The sequence below is a fragment of the Falco rusticolus genome, chromosome 19, assembly GCF_015220075.1.
Source record: "Falco rusticolus isolate bFalRus1 chromosome 19, bFalRus1.pri, whole genome shotgun sequence".
Taxonomy (NCBI): domain Eukaryota; kingdom Metazoa; phylum Chordata; class Aves; order Falconiformes; family Falconidae; genus Falco; species Falco rusticolus.
The window spans coordinates 3,974,296-3,999,684 of record NC_051205.1 but is presented as its reverse complement, the minus strand read 5'-3'; the positions used below and the strand labels follow the sequence as shown (position 1 = coordinate 3,999,684).

Below are 25,389 nucleotides of genomic sequence, written 5' to 3'. Positions count from 1 at the left end.
GGGGCGTGAGGGGGGACATCTGGGGCGGGGGGGGTGGGGTGGGGTGAGTGGGGGGTCACGGGGGGGGGCCGTGAGTAGGGGGGGGCGGAGGTGGCCGGGGCTGTGAGGAGGGGGGACTGGGGGGGGGGGGCCCGGGGCCGTGAGTGAGGGGGGCTGGGGGGCTGTGAGTGGTGGGGGGCGTGACTGGGGGGATGTTGCAGGTGGGGGGGACACGTGAGTGGGGCAAGGGGGGCTGCGGGGCAGGGACCCTGAGCGGGGCTGGGGGCTGCGGCCCCGGCCCCGCGCCCACCCGCGCCCCGCAGAGCAAGAGGGGGAGGTGTGCGACCCCCTGTGCTCGGCCGAGGGGTGCTGGGGGCCGGGCCCCGCGCAGTGCCTGTCCTGCCGCCACTACCGCCGCCGCGGCGTCTGCGTGCCCGCCTGCCGCCTCGCGCAGGGGTAGGGGGGGGCGGGGGGGGGGGGGCACCGGGGGGGGGGGGGGGGGGGGACACGGGACTGACCCCGGGGGGGGCACGGGACTGACCCCCGTGTGGGGTGGGGGGGTGGGGGACGGGGGGCACAAGACTGACCGGGGGGGGGGGGCGCGGGCGGGGGGGGCACGGGACTGACCCCGGGGGGGGCCACGGGATTGACCCCCGGGTGGGGCGGCGGGGGGCGTACGGGACTGACCTCGTGGGGGGGGCAGGGGACTGACCCCGGGGGGGGCAGCTCCGGGGGGAGCGGCTCCAAGGTGGGCACAGGGTGCGGGACTGACCCCGGGGGGGCGCGGGCGGGGAGCTCAGCCCCAGGGTGGGCACGGGGAGTGGGACTGACCCCGGGTGGGCACTGCGGGGTGGGCATGGGGAGGGGATGGGGCGTCGTGGGGGGGCACCCCAGGGTGGGCACGGGGAGCGGGACTGACCCCGGGTGGGCACTGCGGGTGGGCATGGGGAGGGGATGGGGCGTCGTGGGGGGGCACCCCAGGGTGGGCACGGGGAGCGGGACTGACCCCGGGTGGGCACTGCGGGGTGGGCATGGGGAGGGATGGGGCGTCGTGGGGGGGCACCCCAGGGTGGGCACGGGGAGTGGGACTGACCCCGGGTGGGCACTGCGGGGTGGGCATGGGGAGGGGATGGGGCGTCGTGGGGGGGCACCCCAGGGTGGGCACGGGGAGCGGGACTGACCCCGGGTGGGCACTGCGGGGTGGGCATGGGGAGGGGATGGGGCGTCGTGGGGGGGCACCCCAGGGTGGGCACGGGGAGCGGGACTGACCCCGGGTGGGCACTGCGGGGTGGGCATGGGGAGGGGATGGGGCGTCGTGGGGGGGCACCCCAGGGTGGGCACGGGGAGCGGGACTGACAATGTGGGGGGCACCCCAGGGTGGGCACTGCAAGGTGGGCACAGGGAGTGGGACTGACCCCGGGTGGGCACTGGGACGGGCTGTACCCTGCTGGGGGGGGTCTCTGGCGTGGCCGGGGGGGGGGGGGGGGGATGGGCTGGTGACCCTGCCCCGTCCCCGCAGGGAGACGCGGGAGTTCGCCCAGGGGGGCGAGTGCTTCGAGTGCCACCCCGAGTGCGCGCTCATCGAGGGCAACGTCACCTGCAACGGCTCGGTACGGCACGGCGGGGGGCTGGGGGGCGGCGGCGGCGGTGACTCCGTCCCCGCGGGTCCTCACCCCCCATCCCCCCCCTCCCTCCCCCCCCCCCCCCGCAGGGTGCCGACACCTGCACCCGCTGTGCCCACTACCGGGACGGGCCCCACTGCGTGGAGCGCTGCCCCGACGGCGTCCTGGGCGAGCGCGGCCCCATCTACAAGTACCCCGATGCCAACCGCGAGTGCCGGCCCTGCCACGAGAACTGCACCCGTGGGTGCGCCGGCGCGGGGGGGGGCGGGACACGGTGGCCAGACGGAGAGGGGACCCCCCCCCGGCACCCGCTCACCCCCCCCCCCCCCCCCTCCATCTCCATAGGTGCCAGGGGCCGCTGCTGCGGGACTGCCTGGGGGAGACCCTGCCGGTCTCCAGGTACCGTGGGGTGGGGGCTGCGGGGGTGCCGGGGGGCTGCTGGGCCTGCCCGTGCCCTGGGGTGCCGTGCCATGCTGGGCTGTGCCGTGCTGTGCCATGCCATGCCGTGCCATGACCCTGTGCTCTGTGCCATACCGTGCCCTGGAGTGCCATGCCCTGGGGTGCTGTGCCATGCCATGCTGTGCCATGCTGTGCCATGCTGTGCCATGCTGTGCCATGCCCTGGGGTTCTGTGCCATGCCATGCTGTGCCATGCCAGGCTGTGCCATGTCCTGGGGTGCTGTGCCATGCCCTGGGGTGCCGTGCCATGCTGGGCTGTGCCGTGCTGTGCCATGCCATGCCGTGCCATGACCCTGTGCTCTGTGCCATACCGTGCCCTGGAGTGCCATGCCCTGGGGTGCTGTGCCATGCCATGCTGTGCCATGCTGTGCCATGCCCTGGGGTTCTGTGCCATGCCATGCTGTGCCATGCCAGGCTGTGCCATGTCCTGGGGTGCTGTGCCATGCCCTGGGGTGCCGTGCCATGCTGGGCTGTGCCGTGCTGTGCCATGCCATGCTGTGCCATGACCCTGTGCTCTGTGCCATACCGTGCCCTGGAGTGCCATGCCCTGGGGTGCTGTGCCATGCCATGCCACGCTGTGCCATGCTGTGCCATGCCCTGGGGTGCTGTGCCTGCCATGCCACGCTGTGCCATGCTGTGCCATGCCCTGGGGTGCTGTGCCATGCCCTGGGGTGCTGTGCCTGCCATGCCATGCTGTGCCATGCCATGCTGTGCCATGCCAGGCTGTGCCATGCTCTGGGGTGTTGTGCCATGCGCTGGGGTGCCTGCCATGCCATGCTGTGCCATGCCAGGCTGTGCCATGCCCTGGGGTTCTGTGCCATGCCAGGCTGTGCCATGCCATGCTGTGCCATGCCAGGCTGTGCCATGCCCTGTGGTTCTGTGCCATGCCAGGCTGTGCCATGCCATGCTGTGCCATGCCCTGGGGTTCTGTGCCATGCCAGGCTGTGCCATGCGCTGGGGTGCCTGCCATGCCAGGCTGTGCCATGCCCTGGGGTTCTGTGCCATGCCAGGCTGTGCCATGCCATGCTGTGCCATGCCATGCTGTGCCATGCCCTGGGGTTCTGTGTCATGCCAGGCTGTGCCATGCCAGGCTGTGCCATGCCATGCTGTGCCATGCCCTGGGGTTCTGTGCCATGCCATGCTGTGCCATGCCCTGGGGTTCTGTGTCATGCCGTGCTGTGCCATGCCAGGCTGTGCCATGCCATGCTGTGCCATGCCCTGGGGTTCTGTGCCATGCCAGGCTGTGCCATGCCCTGGGGTTCTGTGCCATGCCAGGCTGTGCCATGCCATGCTGTGCCATGCCCTGGGGTTCTGTGCCATGCCAGGCTGTGCCATGCGCTGGGGTGCCTGCCATGCCAGGCTGTGCCATGCCCTGGGGTTCTGTGCCATGCCATGCTGTGCCATGCCATGCTGTGCCATGCCCTGGGGTTCTGTGCCATGGCAGGCTCCACCATGCCATGCCGTGCTACAGCCTGGTGTGCTGTGCCGTACCGTGCCATGCCCTGGGGTGCCAGGGCATGCTGTGCTTGCACCGTGCCGTGCCGTGCCACCCTGCTCTGCGGCCTTTCCCTGCCCACGTGGGCACTGGGGGACCCCTGCCCTGGCCATGCCACCCCCTGCTGCGTGCACCCCTTGGTGCCAATCCCTGCCCTGCCCGTGCCGCCCCTGCCAGCCCCGGGGTTCGTGGTTTGTGCCACCCCCGTGGCGGGTAGTGCCGTGGGAAGCGCGTGGGGACCGGTGATGTGCCAGGACCTGCTGGCACAGGGAGCTCAGCCCGGCTGCCTCCCGTGCCCAGGAAAACGCCAACGGTGGTCGCAGTGATGGTGGTCGGGGGGCTCTTCCTCTCCTGCTCCTGCGTCCTCCTCGCCCTGCTCTACTGGCGCGGCAAGAAGATCCAGAAGAAGCGGGCGATGCGGCGCTACCTGGAGCGCGGGGAGGTGAGCAGGGCACCCCTGGGGGGAGCCAGGCTGGAGCTGGGGGAGCCCTGGGGCCGTGGGGAGGGGGTTCGGCAGGCGGGAGGGGTGTGGGATCTGTCCCTGTCCCCATTCCAGCCCCAGCCCTGTCCCTCCCCATCCTCTCCAGCCCTGTCCTCATCCCCCCCAGCCCTGTCTCTCCTCATTCCCATCATCCCCATCCCGCTCCCTCCCCATCCCCGTTGTCCCCATCCCTGTCTCTCCCCATTCCCATCATCCCCATCCCCGTCTCTCTCCAGCCCTGTCCCCATCGTCCCCATCCCCATCGTCCCCATCCCCGTCGTCCCCATCCCCGTCCCTCTCCAGCCCTGTCCCCATCCGCATCGTCCCCGTTCCCATCCCCATCATCCCCATTCCCATCCCTCTTCGTCCCCATCCCCAGCTCTCCCCATCCACATCTGCATTGTCCCGGTCCCCATCTGTCCCCATCCCTCCCTGCTCCTGTCCCCATCCCGCTCCATCCCCGCCCCTGTCCCATCCCTCTCTCCCACCGGGCAGAGCCTGGAGCCGCTGGATCCCAGTGAAAAAGCCAACAAGGTGCTGGCCCGCATCTTCAAGGAGACGGAGCTGAAGCGGCTGAAGGTGCTGGGCTCCGGCGTCTTTGGGACTGTGCACAAGGTGAGGGGGGGTCTGTGCGGGGGGGCTCGGCCAGGGCCGGGCACGGTGCCCACCTGTCCCATCCCCCCAGGGCATCTGGATCCCTGACGGGGACTCCATCAAGATCCCGGTGAGCATCAAGGTGATCCAGGACTGGAGCGGGCAGCAGTCCTTCCACGCCGTCACCGACGTAAGTCTTGCGGGGTGGGCGTGGGGTGGGCCAGGTCCTGCTCCCCGGGGGTCCACGGCTGACGCTGCCCCCCCCCCTCCCAGCACATGCTGGCCATTGGCAGCCTGGACCATGCCTACATCGTGCGGCTGCTGGGCATCTGCCCCGGCCCCCAGCTCCAGCTGGTGACGCAGCTGCTGCCGCTGGGCTCCCTCCTCGACTACGTCCGCAAGAACCGCGACAGCATCAGCCCCCAGCTCCTGCTCAACTGGTGCGTCCAGGTGGCCAAGGTGAGTCCCCAGGGCAGGGCGGGGGTCCCCGAGGTGCCCCCCACCCCTGCTGACGTCCCCCTCCCCAGGGCATGTACTACCTGGAGGAGCACCGCATGGTGCACCGCAACCTGGCTGCCCGCAACGTGCTGCTCAAGTCCCCCAGCCAGGCGCAGGTGGCCGACTTCGGCATCGCCGACCTCCTCTACCCCGACGACAAGAAGTATTTCTACAACGAGGTCAAGGTGGGCGCCTGCCGGGGACCCCCGTGCCCCCCCCTGTGCCATGGGGCACCCCCATCCCTGCCCCACACCCTGGTACCCCCAGCATCCCCTTCTCTCCGTGTCCCCAGTATCCCCCAGTACCCCCAGCATCCCCTCCTCTCTGTGTCCCCAGTACCCCCAGCATCCCCTCCTCTCCGTGTCCCCAGTACTCCCTCCCCAGTACCCCCAGCATCCCCTCCTCTCTGTGTCCCCAGTACTCCCTCCCCAGTACCCCCAGCATCCCCTCCTCTCCATGTCCCCAGTACCCCCAGTACTCCCAGCATCCCCTCCTCTCCGTATCCCCAATACCCCCAGCATCCCCTCCTCTCTGTGTCCCCAGTACCCCCCTTGGTACCCCCAGCATCCCCTCCTCTCTGTGTCCCCAGTACCCCCCTTGGTACCCCCAGCATCCCCTCCTCTCCATGTCCCCAGTACTCCCTCCCCAGTACCCCCAGCATCCCCTCCTCTCCATGTCCCCAGTACCCCCAGTACTCCCAGCATCCCCTCCTCTCCGTATCCCCAATACCCCCAGCATCCCCTCCTCTCTGTGTCCCCAGTACCCCCCTTGGTACCCCCAGCATCCCCTCCTCTCCATGTCCCCAGTACTCCCTCCCCAGTACCCCCAGCATCCCCTCCTCTCCGTGTCCCCAGTACTCTCTCCCCAGTACCCCCAGCATCCCCTCCTCTCCGTGTCCCCAGTACTCCCTCCCCAGTACCCCCAGCATCCCCTCCTCTCCGTGTCCCCAGTACTCCCTCCCCAGTACCCCCAGCATCCCCTCCTCTCCGTGTCCCCAGTACTCCCTCCCCAGTACCCCCAGCATCCCCTCCTCTCCATGTCCCCAGTACCCCCAGTACTCCCAGCATCCCCTCCTCTCCGTATCCCCAATACCCCCAGCATCCCCTCCTCTCTGTGTCCCCAGTACCCCCCTTGGTACTCCCAGCATCTGCTCCTCTCCATGTCCCCAGTACCCCCACCGCCTGGGGATGTCCCATCCCCTCCATGCCCCCTGCCCCGTGGGGTGTCCCCCCCCCCCCGCCTCCCCATGTCCCCCCACCCATCCGTGTGTTCCCCCCACCCCACCTCTCCTCGCAGACACCCATCAAGTGGATGGCACTGGAAAGCATCCACTTCGGCAAGTACACGCACCAGAGCGATGTCTGGAGCTATGGTGAGCGCCGGCCCCCTGGGACCCCCGGGACCCCCCCCCCCTCCCCCCCCCTCCGGCCTTGCAGGGCTCACGGGGACTGTCCCCACAGGGGTGACGCTCTGGGAGATGATGACGTTCGGGGCTGAGCCCTACGCCGGGATCCGGCTGGCCGAGGTGCCCGACCTGCTGGAGAAGGGCGAGCGGCTCTCGCAGCCCCAGATCTGCACCATCGACGTCTACATGGTGATGGTGAAGTGTGAGTGCGGGGCCAGCGCCGCGGCACGCCCCATCCCGCTCCTGTCCCCAGTACTGTCCCCATCCCTGGGGCAGGGTCTTGCTCCTGTCCCCAGCCCTGGGCAGAGTCCTGCTCCTGTCCCCACCCATGTCCCCATCCCTGGGGCAGGGTCTTGCTCCTGTCCCCATTCCCTGGGCAGAGTCCTGCTCCTGTCCCCACCCATGTCCCCATCCCTGGGGCAGGGTCTTGCTCCTGTCCCCATCCCTGGGGCAGGGTCTTGCTCCTGTCCCCAGCCCTGGGCAGAGTCCTGCTCCTGTCCCCACCCATGTCCCCATCCTTGGGGCAGGGTCCTGGTCCTCTCCCCACCCATGTCCCCATCCCTGGGGCAGGGACCTGGTCCTGTCCCCATCCCTGGGGCAGGGACCTGGTCCTGTCCCAATCCTTGTCCCCATCCCCCTAGCACTGTCCCGGTAGTGTCCCCATCCTTGGGGCAGGGTCCCGGTCCTGTCCCCATTCCCAGGCAGGGTCCTGTCTGTGTTCCTATCCCCAGGGCAGGGTTCTGCTTCTGTCCCCATCCCTGTCCCCATCCCTGGGCAGGGTCCTGGTCCCAGTCATGTCCCCATCCTTGGGGCAGGGTCATGGTCATGTCCCAATCTTTGTCCCCATCCCTCTAGCACTGTCCCAGTAGTGTCCCCATCCCCGGGGCAGGGTCCTGGTCCCAGTCATGTCCCCATCACTGGAGTGGGGTCCCGGCCGTGTCCCCATCCCTGGGCAGGGTCCTGCTTCTGTCCCCATCCCCATCCCCCTCCCTGGGGCAGGGTCCCGGCTGTGTCCCCCTCCCTGGGGCAGGGTCCCAGCTCTCATCCCCCGCCACCCCCCGTAGGCTGGATGATCGATGAGAACATCCGTCCCACCTTCAAGGAGCTGGCGAACGAGTTCACCCGCATGGCCCGCGACCCCCCGCGATACCTGGTGATCAAGGTGAGCCCCCCACACACCCCCCCCGGCCCGCCCTCCTCCCTCCGGCCACCCCGCAGCCCCTGACGTGGTGTCCCCACAGCAGGAGAGTGGGACCACGCCGTCTGCCGAGCCCCCCACCCTCAGCGACAAGGAGCTGGATGACATGGAGACACTGGAGCTGGAGGAGGAGGAGGAGCTGGACGCCTCCTTCGGCCTCACCACTGGGCTCTACCCTCAGCAGCCGCGGGGCAGCTGTGCCCGGGTGAGACACCTCTGTCCCCCCTGCCCTGGGTCTGGGGGCTCTGGGGCTGTGTCTTGAGCATGGCATGGGGTGGGGGGGTGGGCACAGGGGTCCTGGGATGTGGCATGGGGCAGGATGGGGCCATAGGGGTCCTGAGACAGGGCATGGGGTGGGGCAGGGGGCACAGGGGTCCTGAGACAGGGCATGGGGAGGGGGGGTGGGCATGGGGGTCCTGGGACAGGGCACAGGGCAGGGTGGGGGGGCACGGGGGTCCTGGGACATGGCATGGGGCAGGGAGGGGGCACAGGGGTCCTGGGACGTGGCATGGGACAGGGAGGGGGGCACGGGGGTCCTGGTGTGGGGGGCACAGGGGTCCTGGGACGTGGCATGGGGCAGGGAAGGGGGCACGGGGGTCCTGGTGTGGGGGGCACGGGGGTCCTGGGACATGGCACGGGGCAGGGAGGGGGGCACGGGGGTCCTGGGATGTAGCACAAGATCTCCCAACCCTCCCATGGGGGGTGGGATGTGGGGCCAACCCCCACGACCCCCCTGCTCCCCAGTGCCACATCATCCCCTCCAAGCCCTGCTGGGACCCACACCCCATTCCCACAGCGGAGGGGGGGGGTGTCCCAGCTCCTGCATCCCCCCCTCAGTGTCACACACACACCCCCGCCCCCCCACAGAGCCCCAGCCTGCTCAGCCCCCCCGCTGGCTACATCCCCATGAACCAGCCCGGCCTCGGCACTGGCCGCCAGGTAGGGGAGGGGGCGGGGGGGCGAGGGGGTGGGGGCTTTGGGGGGGCAAAGGGGTGACCGTGGGATGCTGGGGCAGTGGGAGGTGAAGCTGTGGCTGGGGGGGGGGCAAAGGGGTGACTGTGGGCTGCCGGGGTGGTGGGAGGTGGAGCGGTGGCCATGAGGGGGGGCTGGGGTCCGCAGGGGTGCCCCCCCCTCGGGGCTGGGGTCCGCAGGGGTGCCCCCCCTCAGCCGTGTGTCCCCCAGGGTGGGGGGTACCGGCCGCCGCGGCGCAGCCGTCAGGAGTCCCTGGGACGGACGGTGTCGGAGTCGTCGGAGGGCCGGGGTACGGCCTCGGAGCTGGACCTGGCTGAGGGGGGGTCTCTGGCTGGGAGCCTCTGCCGCAGCCTGCGCTCGCGGGGGGACAGCGCCTACCTGTCCCAGCGGGAGAGCTTCCCCCCCCCGCCCCCCAGCTCCGAGGGCTCCGAGGAGGATGCCAACGGCTACGTCACCCCCAACTGCGCCGGACGGGGTGAGGGGCACAGCCTTGGGGAGGGGGTCCCATCCAGACAGGTCTTTAGGGGGTGGGGGTCCCATCGATGCAGAATAGGGGGGTCCCCTGCTGTGGGATTGGGTCTGGGGGCTCCCCCCACCATCAGGGAGCCCGTCCTCGAGGGGTGGTAGGTCCTGTGTCTCCAGTATCCCTCAGTACCCCCAGCATCCCCTCCCCTCCGTGTCCCCAGTACCCCTCCTGGTACTCCCAGTCCCCTCCTCTCCATGTCCTGAATACCCCCAGCATCCCCTCTCCATGCCCCCAGTATCCCCCAGTACCTCCAGCATCCCCTCCTCTCCGTGTCCTGAATGTCCCCAGCATCCCCTCTCCATGCCCCCAGTATCCCCCAGTACCTCCAGCATCCCCTCCTCTCCGTGTCCTGAATACCCCCAGCATCCCCTCTCCATGCCCCCAGTATCCCCCAGTACCTCCAGCATCCCCTCCTCTCCGTGTCCTGAATACCCCCAGCATCCCCTCTCCATGCCCCCAGTATCCCCCAGTACCTCCAGCATCCCCTCCTCTCCGTGTCCTGAATACCCCCAGCATCCCCTCTCCATACCCCCAGTATCCCCCAGTATCTCCAGCATCCCCTCCTCTCCGTGTCCTGAATGCCCCCAGCATCCCCTCTCCATGCCCCCAGTATCCCCCAGTATCTCCAGCATCCCCTCCTCTCCGTGTCCTGAATGCCCCCAGCATCCCCTCTCCATGCAGGGTTTGGGGTTAAAGGGGGGGGGGCTCATCCTTGTAGTGCTGGGGGGCTCCTGTGTCCGTGGGGTGGGGGCAGCCCGGCCCCGGGGGCTGGAGGGGACCCCTCCCCAGTATTAGGGGCCAGGGGACCTATGGACCCATTTGTGCAGGATTGGGGTTCAGGCTGGGGGAGGGGATCATCTTTTAGGGGATGAGGGTTGTGGGGTGGGATGAACCCGCCCGTGACCCAAATGAGACCCCCCCCCCCAAGTCAGGACAGGCCCTGGGGGCAGGGAGAGGGAGGCCAGGGGGGGTCCAGCTGGTGTCTCACCCCCTCCCCACAGAGCCAGACCCTGCCGGGGGCTCGGTGCTGGAGCCAGAGGAGGAGTACGAGTACATGAACCGCCGGCCGGGGGGTCCCCCGGGAGCCCCCCCACCCCGGCCGGCCTCACTGGAGGAGCTGGGCTACGAGTACATGGAGGTGGGCTCAGAGCCGGGAGCCCCCCCGGGCGCCCCCCCGGCTCGGGGGCAGGAGGAGGAGGACTACGAGTACATGAACAAGCAGCCGCGGCTGAGCCGCTCGCTGGGCAGCGTGGTGGGGGGGCCGGGACCCCGACAGGAGGGTGGCCCCCCCCGGCACGATGGCTACACTGACATGCGCCCGGGGGAGGCCCCGCCGGCCCCCGAGGAGGAACAGGGCTACGAGGAGATGGAGGCGGTGCTGGCCCCCCGCTGCCCCGGCTGCCGTGGCCCCCCCGGCCCCCCCCACCCCCTGCATGAAGCCCCTGCGGAGCCTGGAGGCTTCAGACTGCGCGTTCGACAACCCCGACTACTGGCACAGCCGCCTCTTCGCCAAGGCGGACGCCCAGCGGACGTAGGGGACCCCCCCGGCCCCCCCATCCCGCTGCCTTCCCGGCCCCCCCGCGGCTGTTTACACTGGATATGAAGGATCCTCGCCCCCCGCCCCCCCGCCCAGGGGTACGAGCCGCAGCGTGGGCAGGGGGCCTGGGGGGCTGCAGCCCCTTGGGGTGCACCCGCTCTCTGCCAGCCTTTCCTGGGGTGTGGGGGCGGTGAGGCTGATCCTCAGCTGGGGAGGGGGCAGGGGGGCTCCGGGCCCCTGGGTCCCCCTCCTGCTGTGCTCAGTGGGTGCCCCCCAGCCGCTCCCCCTGGCTGCAGGTGCTCCCCCCTCCCCGTCTGGGGCTGGGGGTCCCCGTCTGGTGCTGCCTGGGGGTGCAGGCAGACGAGGCCAGGCGGGAGTTCTGGGTACGAAGGACCCCAGACTCATTTTCAGGTTTCCCCGTTCCCTGCTGGAGCCCAAGTGAAGGTTTGGGGGTGCCCCCTCCCCCTCCCCAGGCACTTCAGAACGTGTCCCCTGGGCGGGGGGTGGTGGTGCCTGTTATGACTTGGGGGTCCCGAGCCACAGTGGGGGGGGGGCTGTCTGCGCAGCTTCCCCCTGCCCAGCCCTACGGTGAGACCCTGGAGAATCCCCTTTCCATGATGTTATCCCTGGGTTTGCATGGGACGGGGGGGGGGGGCCCATCGGGGTCCCCCCCCTGGCTCGTGGTATCGCCCCGGTGCCCCCGGGTGCAGCGGGGTGCATGGGGCAGGTTTGTAAATGCTGAATAAAGACAAAGAGAATTTGATCAGAATTGGTGCTGCTGCATGGGGAGGGGGGCTGAGAGAGGGCGGGGGTGCTGGGGGGGGGGCAGTGGGGTAGGGGGTGGCTGGGCGGGGGGGCCGTGCCTGGGGGCGGGGGCTGTGGCGGGGCGGGGGGGCCGTGGGGCTGTGATGGGGCTGGGGACACCGACGGCGCCGCAGCTGCCCCCCCTCCCCAGGCCCCGGTAGCGCCGCGGGGCCACCGCCCCCCCCCGCCATGATGGGCCACTTTCCTGTAGCGCCCGTCGGACTACATCTCCCAGCACCCCCTGCCACAGCTTCCGGCCGCGCAGCAGTCCCTCGCGAGAGCGCGCCGCGGTGCACGCTGGGAGCTGTAGTCCGTGGGGGGCGCAGCGGGTCGGGCTGTGCTGGCAGTGCCGCAGGGGCTGCCGGGAGTTGTAGTCCGGGGGGCGGGGACTCGCCTTCCCAGCGTGCCTCGCGCGGAGCCCGCGCTCCTGCCCTGCTCGCGCTCTCTCGCTCGCGCTCCCCGGGGTCTCCTCAGCGCGGCGGCGGCGGCGGGGGGGGGGGGCGCGGAGGCGGCGGCGGCGGGTGGCCGGGCGTAGGCGGCACCGACCATGTCGGGCGAGGAGGAGGCAGCCGAGCTCACCATCGCCGAGGACCTGGTGGTGACCAAGTACAAGATGGGGGGGGACATCGCCAACCGTGAGTGCGGGCCGCGGCCGGGCGTGGGCGGGGGGGGCGGGGGCCGTAAGCGGGCGGCGGGGCTGGGGGGTGAGGGGTGCCCGGTGAGGTGGGGAAGGGCAGTGGGGAGCGGTGGGCCTGGGGTGGGTGGCGAGGCCTGCCCCCCCTCCCCCCCCGCCCCGCGCCGCTGCTCTGTCCCCCAGGGCCCGTCCGCAGGCGGGGGGGCGGCCTGGGGGGGGCTCCCGGGGCGGCGGGGGCTGCTCGGGTCCCCCAGGCCCCGGGCCCGTACGGCGGCCGCTGCCGGCACGTGGCCTCCGCGCCCCACGTGCACCGGCGGCGCGGAGGGGGGGAAACACGACACACGGCGACACGGGGCCGGCCGCCCCCCTCCCCCCCGGCCGCATTCCCTCCCGCGGGGGGGGCCCGGCGCCGCTGCCCACCCCACCCCCCCGGCCCCGCTGCTGCCCCAGTCCGCTCTTTTGTTCGGGGCTTTAACCCCCCCGGGGCAGCGCAGCCCCGGGGGTCGCCCCACGCTGTGGGTGGTGGGGGCAGCGGTGGGGCGAGCCTCCGGTACCGGGGAGCAGCGGGCTCAGCCCCGGCAGCACCCCCCTTCCGCGGGGACCCCTGGCCTGCCGAGGGAAGGCTTCCCCGGGGGCGGGGGCCCTGCCTTGTTGACCCCTAAAGCTTTACCCCCCACCCTCCCCCCCCGTGTCATTTTCTTTTGGCTGTAATTTTTTTTTTTTAAACGCTTATTTTTGCTGTCTCATTAATGGTGCTTCGCTGCCCCTCGAGAAGGGTGACAGCTGCTCCAGGAGCTGACTGGACCGGTCCGATGAGGTCTACCCGGCGTCCCCAGCAGCCTCGTGTCCCACAGTAATTGTTGCTGACTTCCACGCTTCTTTTTAAGTCATCGCTCCAGCTGGTGACTTGGGAGGCAGCTCAGGAGAGATGCGGGGCTGAGAGCCGCCGCGCTATGGGTTCCCCTTTGGGAAGGGAGGGCACCGCTTTCCTTCTCCCGTCTGCTGGGCAAACTGGATTTTATGGTTTGCCCCGAGTTTGGCTGCGTGGAGGGGCCCAAGGGGGAAAGGCAGCTCCGTCGCGGCGTTCCTTCCTCCCTTACGGGCGGTGTGAGCACATTTGGGAAAAGCAAATGCAGAACGGTGGCAAAAAAAAGTTCCAAATGCCTTGGGCTCTTCTCAGAGCGAGGTGCCTTTAATGATACAGAGGGCTTTTAATTCCCTAAATGAAGCACGGTGGAAGGACACGGGACCATTAGTAGGTGTTCCTTGCTCAGTGCTCTCACGCTGTTTGCTTCTCCGTTTCGTTTGAACGCTCTGATGAGCACGGCTCTCCGGTTATCTTTGCACTGTGTTTAACGTTTCCTCTTCGTGTCCTGCCATCCACCGAACATCTCTTTATCAGACTTTTATCTGGACTGAAAAATATTTCCAATTCGTTGTTTGTGGCACATGGGAAGGTGGCTGAAGGGGTTTGAAGTTCAGGTCATCACGCAGGTGAAAAACTTCAGGTTTTTACTCGCTGTCACGGAAGTGAGGAAAACCCACCTGCTCGTAAACATCCCCTTCAGCGCTTCTGAAATATTTATTGCTGTTGTACCTCGAACACATACCATCGGTTACAGAACCCCCCCCGACAGAGGCACTTTGCAAAACAGCCTCTTGTCAAATGATCGCAGAACCAGGAGAAACTGCGAAGGAGACCTTTTACCCCAGGATCTGAAAACATTTCAGGGTAGGGAAGCTTTGTGACTCCCTGGAAAGTGTCCCAGCTGGAGAGAGGAGGAAGAAGGGGAAACGGTAGCTCAGGGGTCCACTGGTGACAGCCGGAGCACCTTGGCCTGCGGACTGGTGGGGAAGCTGCTGAGATGTGGCTCCTCCAGCCACCCCTGGGCCCCTGTATCGCCATCGAGATGCGTTTGTGCGTGTCACTCTGCAGGGTTTCAATCAAAGCCACTGCTTCTACACCCCTTTCCCCTCTTATCCTATTAAAGTACAAGGCGTGTTGTCATCTGTGGCAGAACCAAAACGCCGCTGGGACTCGTGGGTTGCTAGAATATGCCCCAAAGTGGGTGCAGGCAGCAAAACTTCCTCTGACCTGCAGCGCAGAGCCAGGCGTGTGGAGTTCCTTGTGTCAGGCAGCGCGCTGGCAGCTGCTGGCACTGCCAGGCCGGAGCAGGAGCCACGTGGGTTACCTTTAAAACACGTTTCTGCAGAGTAAGGGACTAATAATGTAACTGGCTCCGCAGCGCCGGTCCTGCGCCGCCGCCGGCTCTTGTAGCCGGCAAAGTTGTTTGGCTGCTCTGTACCTCTGGTCCGGCACGTCCACAGCACAGGCCCCTGCTCCTTTGATGTGCTGCGCATCCTGTCTCCCAAGTAATTTCCAAACCTGTTTCTGTAGCTCTGACTTCTCCAGAAAGAATGTGGGAGAGCAGTGTTTCTGCTCGGCTGCTTTGTTTGACAGACCTCGGTCTGTGCAGGCAGGTGTCTGAAGCGGCAGTGCTTCCCCTGCGCCAACCCCGACGTACGTTCACTCGCGTGCTCTGTGAAAACGTTCTCAAAAGTAAAATAAAGATGAAAGTGGGATTTCTGCCTGTTCTTGGTCCTTTTGGTGAAAAGCTGAGTCCAGAGTCCTGTTCTCTCTTAGAAAACAAACAGCTTTTTCCACCACGGTGCTGTGCACTGAGCCTTGGTGTTGGATGTAAGGCTGTTTATCGTTAACATGCTTCAGCAGCTTCGTGTCTGTGTTTGCATTAAGGGGTCCTGCGTGCGGTGGTTGAAGCAGCCAATTCCGGAGCGTCGGTTCTCTGCCTGTGCGAGAAGGGAGATGCCATGATCATGGAAGAGACTGGCAAGATTTTCAAGAAGGAAAAAGAAATGAAAAAAGGTGAGGCTTGCTCCAAAGGTATTTTCAGCGCTGTTGTGTTTCTTGGTCCCATTGGGTGGCTGGTGCGAACGGGCAAGAGCACAGAAAGCACCACTCTGATAATTGGTGTAAGAAATGGTTTGTCCTGCCCAGGAAGCTAATTTGAACCCAAATCCTCCTGCCTGCCTGGCTGATAAGCATCACTGATGAAGCCTCAGCTTCCCATTCCGATGTACCCCATCATCCCCGCTGAAACCAGGGTTACTTTGGAGAGCAGCAGCCTCCCTGTGGGAAGGCCTGCGGTGCGGTTATCGCTGCTCTCTAGTTGCCGAGGAAATTGTGTGACAGGCGAGCACGTCAGCGAGCGCTCCCCGATCTCTGTTCTGGAGACTTGAGGTCCCTTTTGCGGGTGGCTCACTGCCTTGGGTGGATTTCTTTGATGGTCGCCTGGACCAAAGGAGAGCCCACAGGAGCAGACTGTGCACAGCGTTCCTCGTAGCCTCTTGGCTACAGGTTTCTGTGATGGGACCTTCTACAGCGCTTCAAAACCTGACACGCTGAGTGATGGTCCACACTGGTGGGGCTGCCGTCTGCGCCAGGCGTGAGGCTGCAAGATTTCATGGAATATTTGTTTATTTTTTCCCTCCTTTTATAGGTATTGCCTTCCCGACGAGTATATCAGTAAATAACTGTGTCTGTCACTTCTCCCCCCTGAAGAGTGACCAAGACTACATCCTCAAAGACGGAGACTTGGTCAAAATGTAAGTGGTTTGGTTGGAATTCTTGTGAGATCGCTGTTGGCGCCTGGGCTTTGCTTTCTAATCCTACTTGGTGTGTACTTCCTCGGCATGGCTAATTAAAGAATCTAATAGCAACCCAGGTGAAGTGCTTGAAATGTGCTTGAGTCTTCCGATGCTTCTAGAAGTCACACAAATTTCCTGAGCCGTGACGCTCCACCTGTAATTAACTTCCTTTGTGTTGCAGTGACTTGGGAGTCCATGTTGATGGCTTCATAGCGAATGTAGCACACAGTTTTGTCATAGACGCCTCAAAGGTAGGTTTTTAATGAAGTGGTGTCTCTTGCTGCTGCTGCTTTACCTGCAGCCTAAAAGAGAGGTTAAAAAGCTGATGTTGGGGTGCCTCAGGTTCCAAAGGCCGCAGCAGCCTGTTTCGCTGACACGCCGCAGGTCTGGTGTCACAGCAGCGACGGCGTGAAAACTGTCCCTTTCCTTAAAAATTATTCAGTCCTCTGGAAAACGAGGGCTGACGCGCTGTTTCAACACGTACGGTTTTGCAAGGTTACAAATAATCTGAGATGAACCCCGTAGGAGCAGCGCTGCAGTGAGTTATTTGCATGTAGAATGTCTGGGGCTGTGGGGCGGACTGGGCAGACTGGTTTTGCTGCCCCCTCTACTGGCCGAGGCACAGGGAGAGCCGAGCACCACGCTGCTGGGAGTCACTACCTTCGCAAACGGAGCTCGGGGGGGGTTTTGGACCCCAAAACTAGTCCCTGCTGCCCATTTCTCCTGCCTGAATGCACCAGTGTGGGTTTCCCTCGCAGGGGGCCAGTGCCAGCATCTGGCCCCGGCACGTGTTGGCGAGGACACTGCCGTGGCACCTGTGGCTTGGTTGGGCATTTTGGAAGTGACACCCAAGCTACGTTTACGTGGTGGGAATTACTGTTGCATCTGTACAGTTGTCCTGGAAGCTTGGAACAAATTTTTTAGCTGTAGTCTTGGGAGGAGGCTGGTGGTGTGGTTTTGGGAATGGTTTTTCTCCGGTGGCTGTGTCTGAACAACTTGATGGGGAGAAAATTTTAAAAAAAATAATATTATTTTGAAGTGTATTGAAATCTTTCCAGTCTGTATTTCTGGCTACGCAAGAATCTTGTTCTGTTTTCAGTCTTTGACAGTGATGTGCTTGTACTAGGATGTCTGTGTTGAAATTTGTGAGAGAGCTGGTTTAATTGTGGCTGATGCTCATCTGCTCTTTTAATGAAGGAGAGACTAATGATGGAGCTGTGAAGCCAGAAGCCCTGCCGCCTCTGAGCTAATTTCCCTGTTCGCTCGGGGGGAGTGTGTCCCGTTAGACAGAGAATCTCCATCTTGAGACTCTCAGAACGGTGTTGTGGCTAATAAGAGGGCAGGGAACGTACCTTAAAAAGCCTTTTTTTTTCTGTTCTTCCAGGAAAACCCTGTGTCAGGCCGTAAAGCTGATGTCATCAAGGCGGCTCATCTCTGTGCCGAAGCTGCTCTGCGCTTGGTAAAGCCTGGAAACCAGGTGAGTGACTGATACGGGGGAAAGTATATTGGGGTAGGGGAGAAGAAGTTCAAGTATGGACGCTGCCTGTGCCGCGCTTCATGTGTAGAGATAAGAGTGTGACCTTGCCTGGGAGGAATTGCCCAGCGCAGAGGGGAATCTGGAGGCAGCAGCTGAACGGTGCTCCCTTAAATCTCCCACTTGCACCCCTCCCTCGCTGGGTGCTGGGCATCTCGGCACTCGTGGGCGATCTCCTTTATCGCTGCATTACTATTCCAGACGTACTTGCGTCGCTCTCAGTTCCCAGCGTGATGCCCTAAAAAGATCCTTGTGAGAAGGTGCTGGGCGCAGTGCGGGAGGCTGAGCTGACCTCGTGTTACGTGCTGGTTTTGTTGATACAGGATTAAAAATGGATGCCTGATACTCTTTTCTCCTTTTTATGAAAGTGTTAGAGCACCAGTCAGAAAACCTGCTGGTTTTATCACAAAACACTGTCAAGTTAAAAAAACCCTGTCATGCTTGTGGCTTGAATTTTATATCCTTAATGTGTTTTCCTGTGTCCTTCATGCAGAACACACAAGTGACAGATGCGTGGAACAAAATAGCCCACTCGTTTCACTGCACGCCGATTGAAGGTAAGGACAGGGGAGCTGCCGACTGGAGGCAGCGATGTTGTAGCTGCACCCTAAATCCTGAGCTGCCCTGTTCAAATTCCGGGAAACATTTAACGACGACAAGTCCTAGGCACGCCATCTTTATATGCAGCAGCCTTTGCTAAAAAAACAAACAAACAAACAAAAAAACCCACAAAAAAACCCCAAACCCCTTCAAAACTTAAAAATTCTTTCTTCCATTTATTTTATTTTTTTTTTTTTAATTTTGAAAGAAGTGTTAATCTAGGAATGATATGAGCTTCCAGGGCTGGTAGGTAGTGGCTCGTGGGCTTCCTGCCAACCTTGGGCAAATTGTGTGGCCTTTTGCCTTCGCACTTGACCACTCGTGGTCAAAACCCCTTTAGTAAATACATAACAGAGCTTGTTTGTAAGGCGGGAGCTGCTGCAAAAGCAGCCCATACATGTGCAGGGTACGTAATTTCCTTCCAGCTCTAAACTGATTCACGTTCTCTTCGCAGCGTTGATAACGGGCGAGTGGGAAGGCGCTGGGATAGCGTCTGGTAGAAATGAGACCACTGGTTTCTTGTCGGAAAGGTGGCAAGAGAGCTTGGCCTGACATTTGGCCCATGGCAGATGCTTTTCTGCTGGGGGGTGACATCACTGTCAAATGGTTCCTTCAGCCGCAATTAAATCGGTCTGTTCTTAGTTAAATTTCCTGAAATACTTTAAAGCTGGCTCGTTCTCTTTGCTTGCCTTAGCCCAGGCTCGGAACTTCGGGTCCCTGTTCCTTGTGTGGGATGGCTTTGTGGGTCTCCTCAGTGCTTTGCTCCTTTCTCTGTGAAAAAACATGGCATCAGCTGCAGTGAGGAGGCGGCTGCTCACACTGTCAAGGGAGTTTAAGCAGCCACTGTTTTGGAAACAGTCAAGTGCCGTAATTATCTAGGCACTGGCAGCAGCATAAGGCCCCAGTTGATGAAAACAAACGGAGCTGTTGGCGGCTGGGGTTGTGCTTTCCCTTCCCGCCAGCGGCAGCCGTCCTTCCTGAATGGGGACATGCGACCGTCCCTGCTGGCTGCTGGCGTGGGGAGCAGAACAGGAATGGCCCCGAGTGCCTCTTCCCAGGCTTCCATGTGAAGGTTCACTATAGGACAGGGGAGGAAGAAGTAAAGCAAACCCCTCAGAACAGCCTTTTGAGCGCTGGCCGGCTGAGGAGCTGGGGAAGAGACTGAAAGTTTCCATTAATTTGACATTTGGCATCTTAAAAATGCCTGGGGGTGCGTCGCACGTGGCTGTGTGTTCACCTCCGGTCCGTCGCAGCCCGCTGGCGGAGCACATATGCCTTACGGAGAAGCGGTCGCTCTTGCGAGGCCTTGGCAGCTGGCTGGGGAGCACCCCTCATCCGTGCTGATGCCCCCGAGGGTCTGCAGCAGAGGGAAGCTGAGGAAGTGCTAATGCTGAAGACAGTTTGCCTTCCCGCTCGCTCTAGCCGAGCCCTGGGGTGGTAATAATGCAAGTCACTGCGTCGTTTGCAGCTCAGAGGTGTTAATGGATTCTCTTATCGCGGCAGGGATGCTGTCACACCAGCTGAAACAGCATGTGATCGATGGAGAGAAAACAATCATCCAGAACCCTACAGACCAGCAAAAGTGAGCATCACCTCCGGGGTTGCTGCTTCCAGCAGCGTTTGGGAGGGGGGTGACTAGGTCCAGAATGCTGCCCCTGTTTCCTGCTGCAATATCAAGCTGGGGGGCTGTAGCAGGTAGGTTTAATTTCACTGGGGTACAGACCGCTCCCCGTGTGGCCTCTTTCTTGAAGTCGGCCCCAGTATGGCCAATTCGTAGCTTGGGAACCCGTGAAGTGTGGCTCTCTTTGGGGGTTGTTCCAAGAAAGAAAAGCTGGAAGTCACTGACGTGAGGCTCTGCTGGCACCTGCAAGCGCTCTTGGTTTCTGTCCAGTTTCTCAAAGGAGTCTGCTGGAGGCTGCCAGCAGAACAACCAACTGTTGCTTGTAGCGGTGGATGCTCATTCACCAGGAGTTGTGCCAAGACCTACTGGTCGCCTTGCAGAAGCTGCCAGGAGCCCACTGGATGGTGATGGCTGTCGGTACCATCTCAGGATGGGTTTAACTAATGAGTTGGACGTGTCATTCCCTTTCATTCCCTGTCCCAGCAGCTCCTCTCCCTCGGAGACCCTCGGGATTGGGTCTCACTGGCTTTAAATCCAGCATTTGGACTGTGAAGTCCTCAGGCGTGGCGATGTGCCAGGTGTAGTGGGGCTCTTGGCTTGCCCAGGACCTGGCCACAAGTCCAAAGAGCTGGTGCTGAATGTCTTAAGGGCCCTCCCACCCTTCACTGGGGATGGAGCTACTTGTCATGGGCAGGAGGAGCTCTGGCTTGTCATCCTTCTTCTCTGCCAGCCTGTCGCTGGTCAGCTCGGCTGCCTGGCATCTTCAGTTTCTGTGTCTTCTGTGCCAGTTTTGCTCTTCTGGTCGGGGGCCTGGTTGCTGTAGCACCGTAGCTCCACTTGGTGCTTTAGACCTTCTCTGGCTGAGCCCAGCGTGGGCTTGAGGCACTCTGGCTCTGTAGGAGGTTTTCTCTATTTACCATTCTTTTGACTCACCAAATTTTTTTTTTTTTTTCATCCAGGAAGGACCATGAAAAAGCAGAATTTGAGGTCCACGAAGTTTACGCTGTTGATGTTCTTGTCAGCAGTGGAGAGGGAAAGGTGAGTCTGGTGCTTCTTGGCCCTCTGCTCATCCTCTGTGCGTGTGGTCAAAGCGCCCGTGTTTCAGCATTTCCATCATCATCCCACGGTGCTGACAGCCATGTCCTTGTGGGTGCCAGTTCCAGCCAGGAGTTACTTGTTGCCTAGGTATCTCTGGCTCTTTGGGTGGAGCTTTTTCCATCCAAAAAGTTGAGGTGCACCCTTACAATCTCGGCATAGGGACGGTGTTGGTCCGATGTAAACGTCCCAGCGCGTGCAGGCGGTTGGCTGGTCTGGCTGAGGAAGCGCTGCGCTGCTTTCCTGGTCTCCTCACGCGCTTTTGCATTTTTAGGCAAAGGATGCTGGACAGAGAACTACAATTTACAAAGGATCCCTCCAAACAATATGGCTTGAAGATGAAAACCTCCCGTGCCTTTTTCAGTGAGGTGGAGAGGCGCTTTGATACTATGCCATTTACTCTCAGGTATTTGCTCTTACGCGTGGCCTCCCCGTGTGCTCAGAGCTGGATGCTTTGCGTGAGCTTACAGACTCTGCTGCCAGCAAAACCAACTTGCTTTCACTGTCCTGTCGCAGAGGAGGAGGAGGCTGCCTGTGCTGCTTTACGTTGGGGTTTGCTGTATTTGAGCCTAGGAGTGGGTGTAGGAAGGATGTTACAGGCTTAAGCAGGAATCCCAGGCAGAGCCTGCGGATTTAAGAATCTCCTGTGCCTCGCGTGGCAGGTGCCGGAGCTGGGAATTGCGTTTAGAATAAAACAGGGGTGAAAGCAGTTCAGGGCAGAGCATGCAGCGGCGGGCAGTTCCCATCAGTTTTTGGATGCAACGTACCCTCAAACTGAGGAAACAAACGTTCGCTTGACAGGCTCTTTTCATCTTTAATCCACTCGTTTTTTCCGCTCTCTGGAGGCAGCAGTTCACCCGGCCAGTTGCCTGCTATTGTCACTGCACCATGACACTGCTGGGGCGAGGGGGACGCTGGGGAATATAAGTTTCCAGCCTGACCCTGGGGGCAATTCTGCAACCTGTTGGGGTGGATTCTGACTTCCAGGAAAGGGCCTGAGCTCAGGTGTGCTCTTTCTCCTCCGCAGGGCATTTGAGGATGAGAAGAAAGGCAAGGATGGGGGGTGGGGAATGCGCCAAACACGAGCTGCTCCAGCCTTTCAATGTCCTCTACGAAAAGGAAGGTGAGCGCAGGCAGTGGGAGGACTGGGAGCCGGGCATGGAGGGGCTCGGTGGACAACTGTCGCTTCCGGAGCCTGGCGATGCCGGTGCTGACTCTGTCACTGTGCAAATACCAGAGAGGGACTTCAAAGGGCCCCTGGGATTATCCTCCAGGAAACTCGCTACCCGTTGGCTTCAGGATTGGAATTCTTCCAGGGATGAGATGAAAGTGTTGGGTTTTATTTATTTTTTTTGCGGAGTAATTTCCTGGGCAGGAGGAGAGATTGATGGCTGAGGCTCTCTGGTTTGCTTACAGAGCAGGCGTGGCAGGGTGGTGGCGAAGGAAGGTTTTGCCCTGGGTGGGGTAGGCTTAAGAAATTCCTGTGAGGTGGTTTTTAGCAGCGACAGTGTGGGAATAGCACAGGAATCGAAACAATGCTGGTCGGAAATACCTGCCCAGCTACCTGGTGGATCGGATCCGTGGGGCTGCGGTGGCGTGACGCCCGTTTCTGTCTTGCAGGAGAGTTTTGCAACAGTTCAATTCACAGTGCTTTTAATGCCCGGTCCCATGAGGATAACCAGCGGCCCTTTGAACCCGAGCTCTATAAGTCGGAGTTTGAGGTGCAAGATGGAGAACTGAAGGTTGGTTTAAAAATAAAAATGAAAGAGACGGTAGCATGTGGCGGGGGTCACCCTGGCTCAGCATCCTTCGGGGTGAAGGTGGGAAGGGAAATCTGGAGGAGTGTGCAGGGGAGGGGCGGAGGTGCAAGCTTCAAAAGGAAAAAGATTTTGTTTAAGCCCAGGTTGGGCCCCTGTTTCCTGCATCAAGTGCTGGCGCTCGGGGCGCTTGAGAAGGGTGCCCAGCCCTTTCCGAGGAGGGGCTGAGCAGCCTCAGCAGCTGGCTCCAAGGCCTCATACCTCGGCGGGGCGTGATGCTGTGGCATTCCCCATCTATCACTGTGCCCGTTAGGACTTAGCAGCATTCCTTCAGTGGCTGGCGGTGCTCCTTCCACTCTAAAGGCGTTCCCCTTTATCGCCTGTCAAAGAAAAAAAAAAAAAAGAGCCTGCTTTCTAGCTTGTGATGTTTCCTTCCTGTCTCCAGGCCCTTCTACAAAGTTCTGCAAGCCGGAAGACCCAGAAAAAGAAGAAAAAGAAGGTAATTGGGCCACGTTTTGGGGATTAGCAGCATGTTCTCTCTCGCTAGTCAGCAGCGGCCAAATGTTACCCAGGTCCTGTGGTCGCGTTTGGGCTCGCCTCCCAGCCTGGGATAAAGAATAGCCTGGTGTTCCCCCAGCTTGGGCAGCAGCAGCCTTGTGGGAAGGGGCTGTGTCCCCCCAGGGGGTCTGTGTCCTGGTCCCCGAGCCAGCCCGGTTCTGACCGCTGCCGTGGGTTTGTTTCCGCAGGCCTCCAAGAATGCAGAGAATGCCACCACGGGAGAAACGGCGGAAGAGAATGAGGCTGGCGACTGAGCAGCTCCCGCTCCCTCCATGTAGCACCCTTCACACACACTCGCCCCTTTTCCCCCCCAAAAAAAACCCAGAAGCGAAATAATTCTAGCACTGTTGTCTCTTATGACCAAAAAACCAAACAGTCTGGACTTCCCACCGACTACAACCAGCTCCTTGACTTTGCCAATGAGGGAGGATTCCTCAGCCACTTCAGACTACGTTAAAAAGAAAGCAGAAAAATAAAATCAGGAGTAAAAGCTAGTCTATATCCACTCTTTCTAACCTTTTATACTACCCAACTTGTTGAAGAGGTGAACCAAGCCGATCCCACTGAGAGAGGGTGTAGAGCTGCCTGCTCTTCTTCTTCCTCCCTATTTTTTAATTTTCTCCCTTTGCAGATTTTCTTGGAGGAAAAAAAAACCAAACCCCACACCAAACTGCTGATTACGCCCCAGAAAAAGTGCCCTGTGTTTAGTGATATGGTACGCGTGGATGGTAAGGGGATCTGCCTCGCTGCGCCGTCTTGACTCCCCCCGGCCACGTAGGCATTCCTCTCAGTTTCCTTGGGGCAGAGGATTTCTCTCTCTTTTTTTTTTTTTTTTTTTTTTTTTTTTCTTTTTTTTTTTTTTTTTTTCTTTTTTTTTCTTTTTTTTTTCTTTTAGCCGCTAGATTGTACATTCTTAATTGGGAAAACTGTCAATTTTATGTCCCCTTGAGACTGTAGACTGTTCTGTCTACTCTGTTCTGTCTCTGCCTTGATAAAACACTCTATTTTGTAATACGCTGCTGTGGCGAGCTTGTTTTAAATTGACTGTCCCACTTGCTGGAAGCAGATGACATTCCCACCTGACGGCTCTGCGGAGGGCAGGAGAGCTGCCCCCACCTGGCAGCAGTTTTAATTCCCTGGTGTCCCCGGGAGTTTGATTCTTCCCTTGGCTGGTTTCCATGGCCCGCGTATGTTCCACTCTTTTTCACGTGCGTGCAGCTCTCAGAAGGGTCTCCGTCCGCACGTGCCCTGTGGCGACAGGCGAGGGAAGCGCTACTGGAGTTGTCGGACTCAGGCTAGAGACTGGCTGGGGGTATCGTTCTTTATAGTAAGTCTTTTTTTAAAAGAAAAAAGAAAAAAAAAAGGGAAAAAAAAAAAAAAAGAAAAAAGCCGACTGAGTTCCATGTAGTTGAATGTGAGGTTTTTTCTTTGCCGATACCTGCTGACCGCTCTGGTTATTCCCCTCCTGTAGCTGTACTTGGGCAAAACTCTCGCCTTGAAAACACTCCCGGCGTCTCCGCAGGCACCGTGCTTCCTCGCCAAGATCTTGGTTTTCCACCCCAAACTCCACACGTGCAAATATTACCAAAGTCAAAAAGAAGAATAAACGATGCGCTATTTTTTTCTGAATTTTCCATCTCTCTCTCTCCTCTGCTCCTGTTCTCCACTTCCAGCTCTGGCAGGGCTGCGCGGCTGGGGCCGGCACGGGATGGATGCTGGATCTGGGCGTGTGGCTCCGACATCTTAACCGTGACCTTGAGGGGAAAAAAAGGAAATCCTGGTTCTCCAGGAGGAAGGTTTTAGTGTTTTTAAAAATCTGGTTCCCCAGGAGGAAGGTTTTAGTGTTTTTAAGCGATATTCAGCCCTGCGTGGAAGAAAGGGAGCTGATCTTCCTCGTCGCCCACAGAATGATTTATAAACCACTGAGGCATGCTGGAGATTGATTTAACTTTATATTTCTATTTAATTTTTGGCTTTCAAGAGAACGAACTACTTCAAGACAAGCAAGAAAAGTCCCATTTCAACGATGACAAGCAGGCACCCAAACAATTGTAACTTTTTTTTTTTTTTACAATAAACGTGACTAGCGACCTGTCCTGGGCCAAGGCGCGGCTCTGCTCGCTGGGGCGGGGGGTTGCGGCGGGACGGCCCCTCGCCCCCAGCCCCCCCAGGCCGCACCGCGGTCCCCGCTGCCCCGGGGCTGCGCAAAATGGCGGCGACAGGGCGAACTCCGCGTCCCGTCATGCACCGGGGCCGCGGACTGCAGCTCCCGGCCTGCTCCGCGCCGAAGGGGGCGGGGCCTCAGCGCTGCCCTATAAATAGGCCCCGGCGGGCGACCAGGGCCTCTCTCGCCGC

The 25,389-nt window shown here is 61.6% G+C and overlaps 2 protein-coding genes and 1 long non-coding RNA gene across 3 annotated transcripts in view; all 3 read left to right on the top strand.

The window, feature by feature from the left end:
* Nucleotides 1–11,528, top strand: part of ERBB3 (erb-b2 receptor tyrosine kinase 3) — a 16,501-nt gene extending 4,973 nt beyond the window's left edge. The window contains 17 exon segments of the mRNA XM_037371278.1: nt 266–435; nt 1,499–1,589; nt 1,691–1,845; nt 1,947–2,000; nt 3,855–3,996; nt 4,531–4,650; nt 4,721–4,819; nt 4,903–5,088; nt 5,157–5,312; nt 6,424–6,499; nt 6,588–6,734; nt 7,597–7,694; nt 7,774–7,935; nt 8,598–8,669; nt 8,913–9,177; nt 10,230–10,645; nt 10,647–11,528. Coding sequence (XP_037227175.1) covers nt 266–435; nt 1,499–1,589; nt 1,691–1,845; nt 1,947–2,000; nt 3,855–3,996; nt 4,531–4,650; nt 4,721–4,819; nt 4,903–5,088; nt 5,157–5,312; nt 6,424–6,499; nt 6,588–6,734; nt 7,597–7,694; nt 7,774–7,935; nt 8,598–8,669; nt 8,913–9,177; nt 10,230–10,645; nt 10,647–10,763 — 2,526 coding nt within the window. The 3' untranslated portion in view covers nt 10,764–11,528.
* Nucleotides 11,529–11,983: 455 nt separating this feature from the next.
* Nucleotides 11,984–25,389, top strand: part of PA2G4 (proliferation-associated 2G4) — a 20,137-nt gene continuing 6,731 nt past the window's right edge. The window contains exons 1-8 of the mRNA XM_037370717.1: nt 11,984–12,204; nt 14,959–15,087; nt 15,722–15,827; nt 16,051–16,120; nt 17,254–17,346; nt 17,897–17,960; nt 19,507–19,585; nt 20,584–20,662. Of these exons, the coding sequence (XP_037226614.1) occupies nt 12,117–12,204; nt 14,959–15,087; nt 15,722–15,827; nt 16,051–16,120; nt 17,254–17,346; nt 17,897–17,960; nt 19,507–19,585; nt 20,584–20,662 (708 nt within the window). The 5' untranslated portion in view covers nt 11,984–12,116. The remainder of the gene's footprint in view (nt 12,205–14,958; nt 15,088–15,721; nt 15,828–16,050; nt 16,121–17,253; nt 17,347–17,896; nt 17,961–19,506; nt 19,586–20,583; nt 20,663–25,389) is intronic.
* On the top strand, nt 22,390–22,965 carry LOC119139909. Its single transcript, XR_005101505.1, has 2 exons — nt 22,390–22,461; nt 22,922–22,965. It is a non-coding gene; the product is annotated as an uncharacterized LOC119139909 (long non-coding RNA).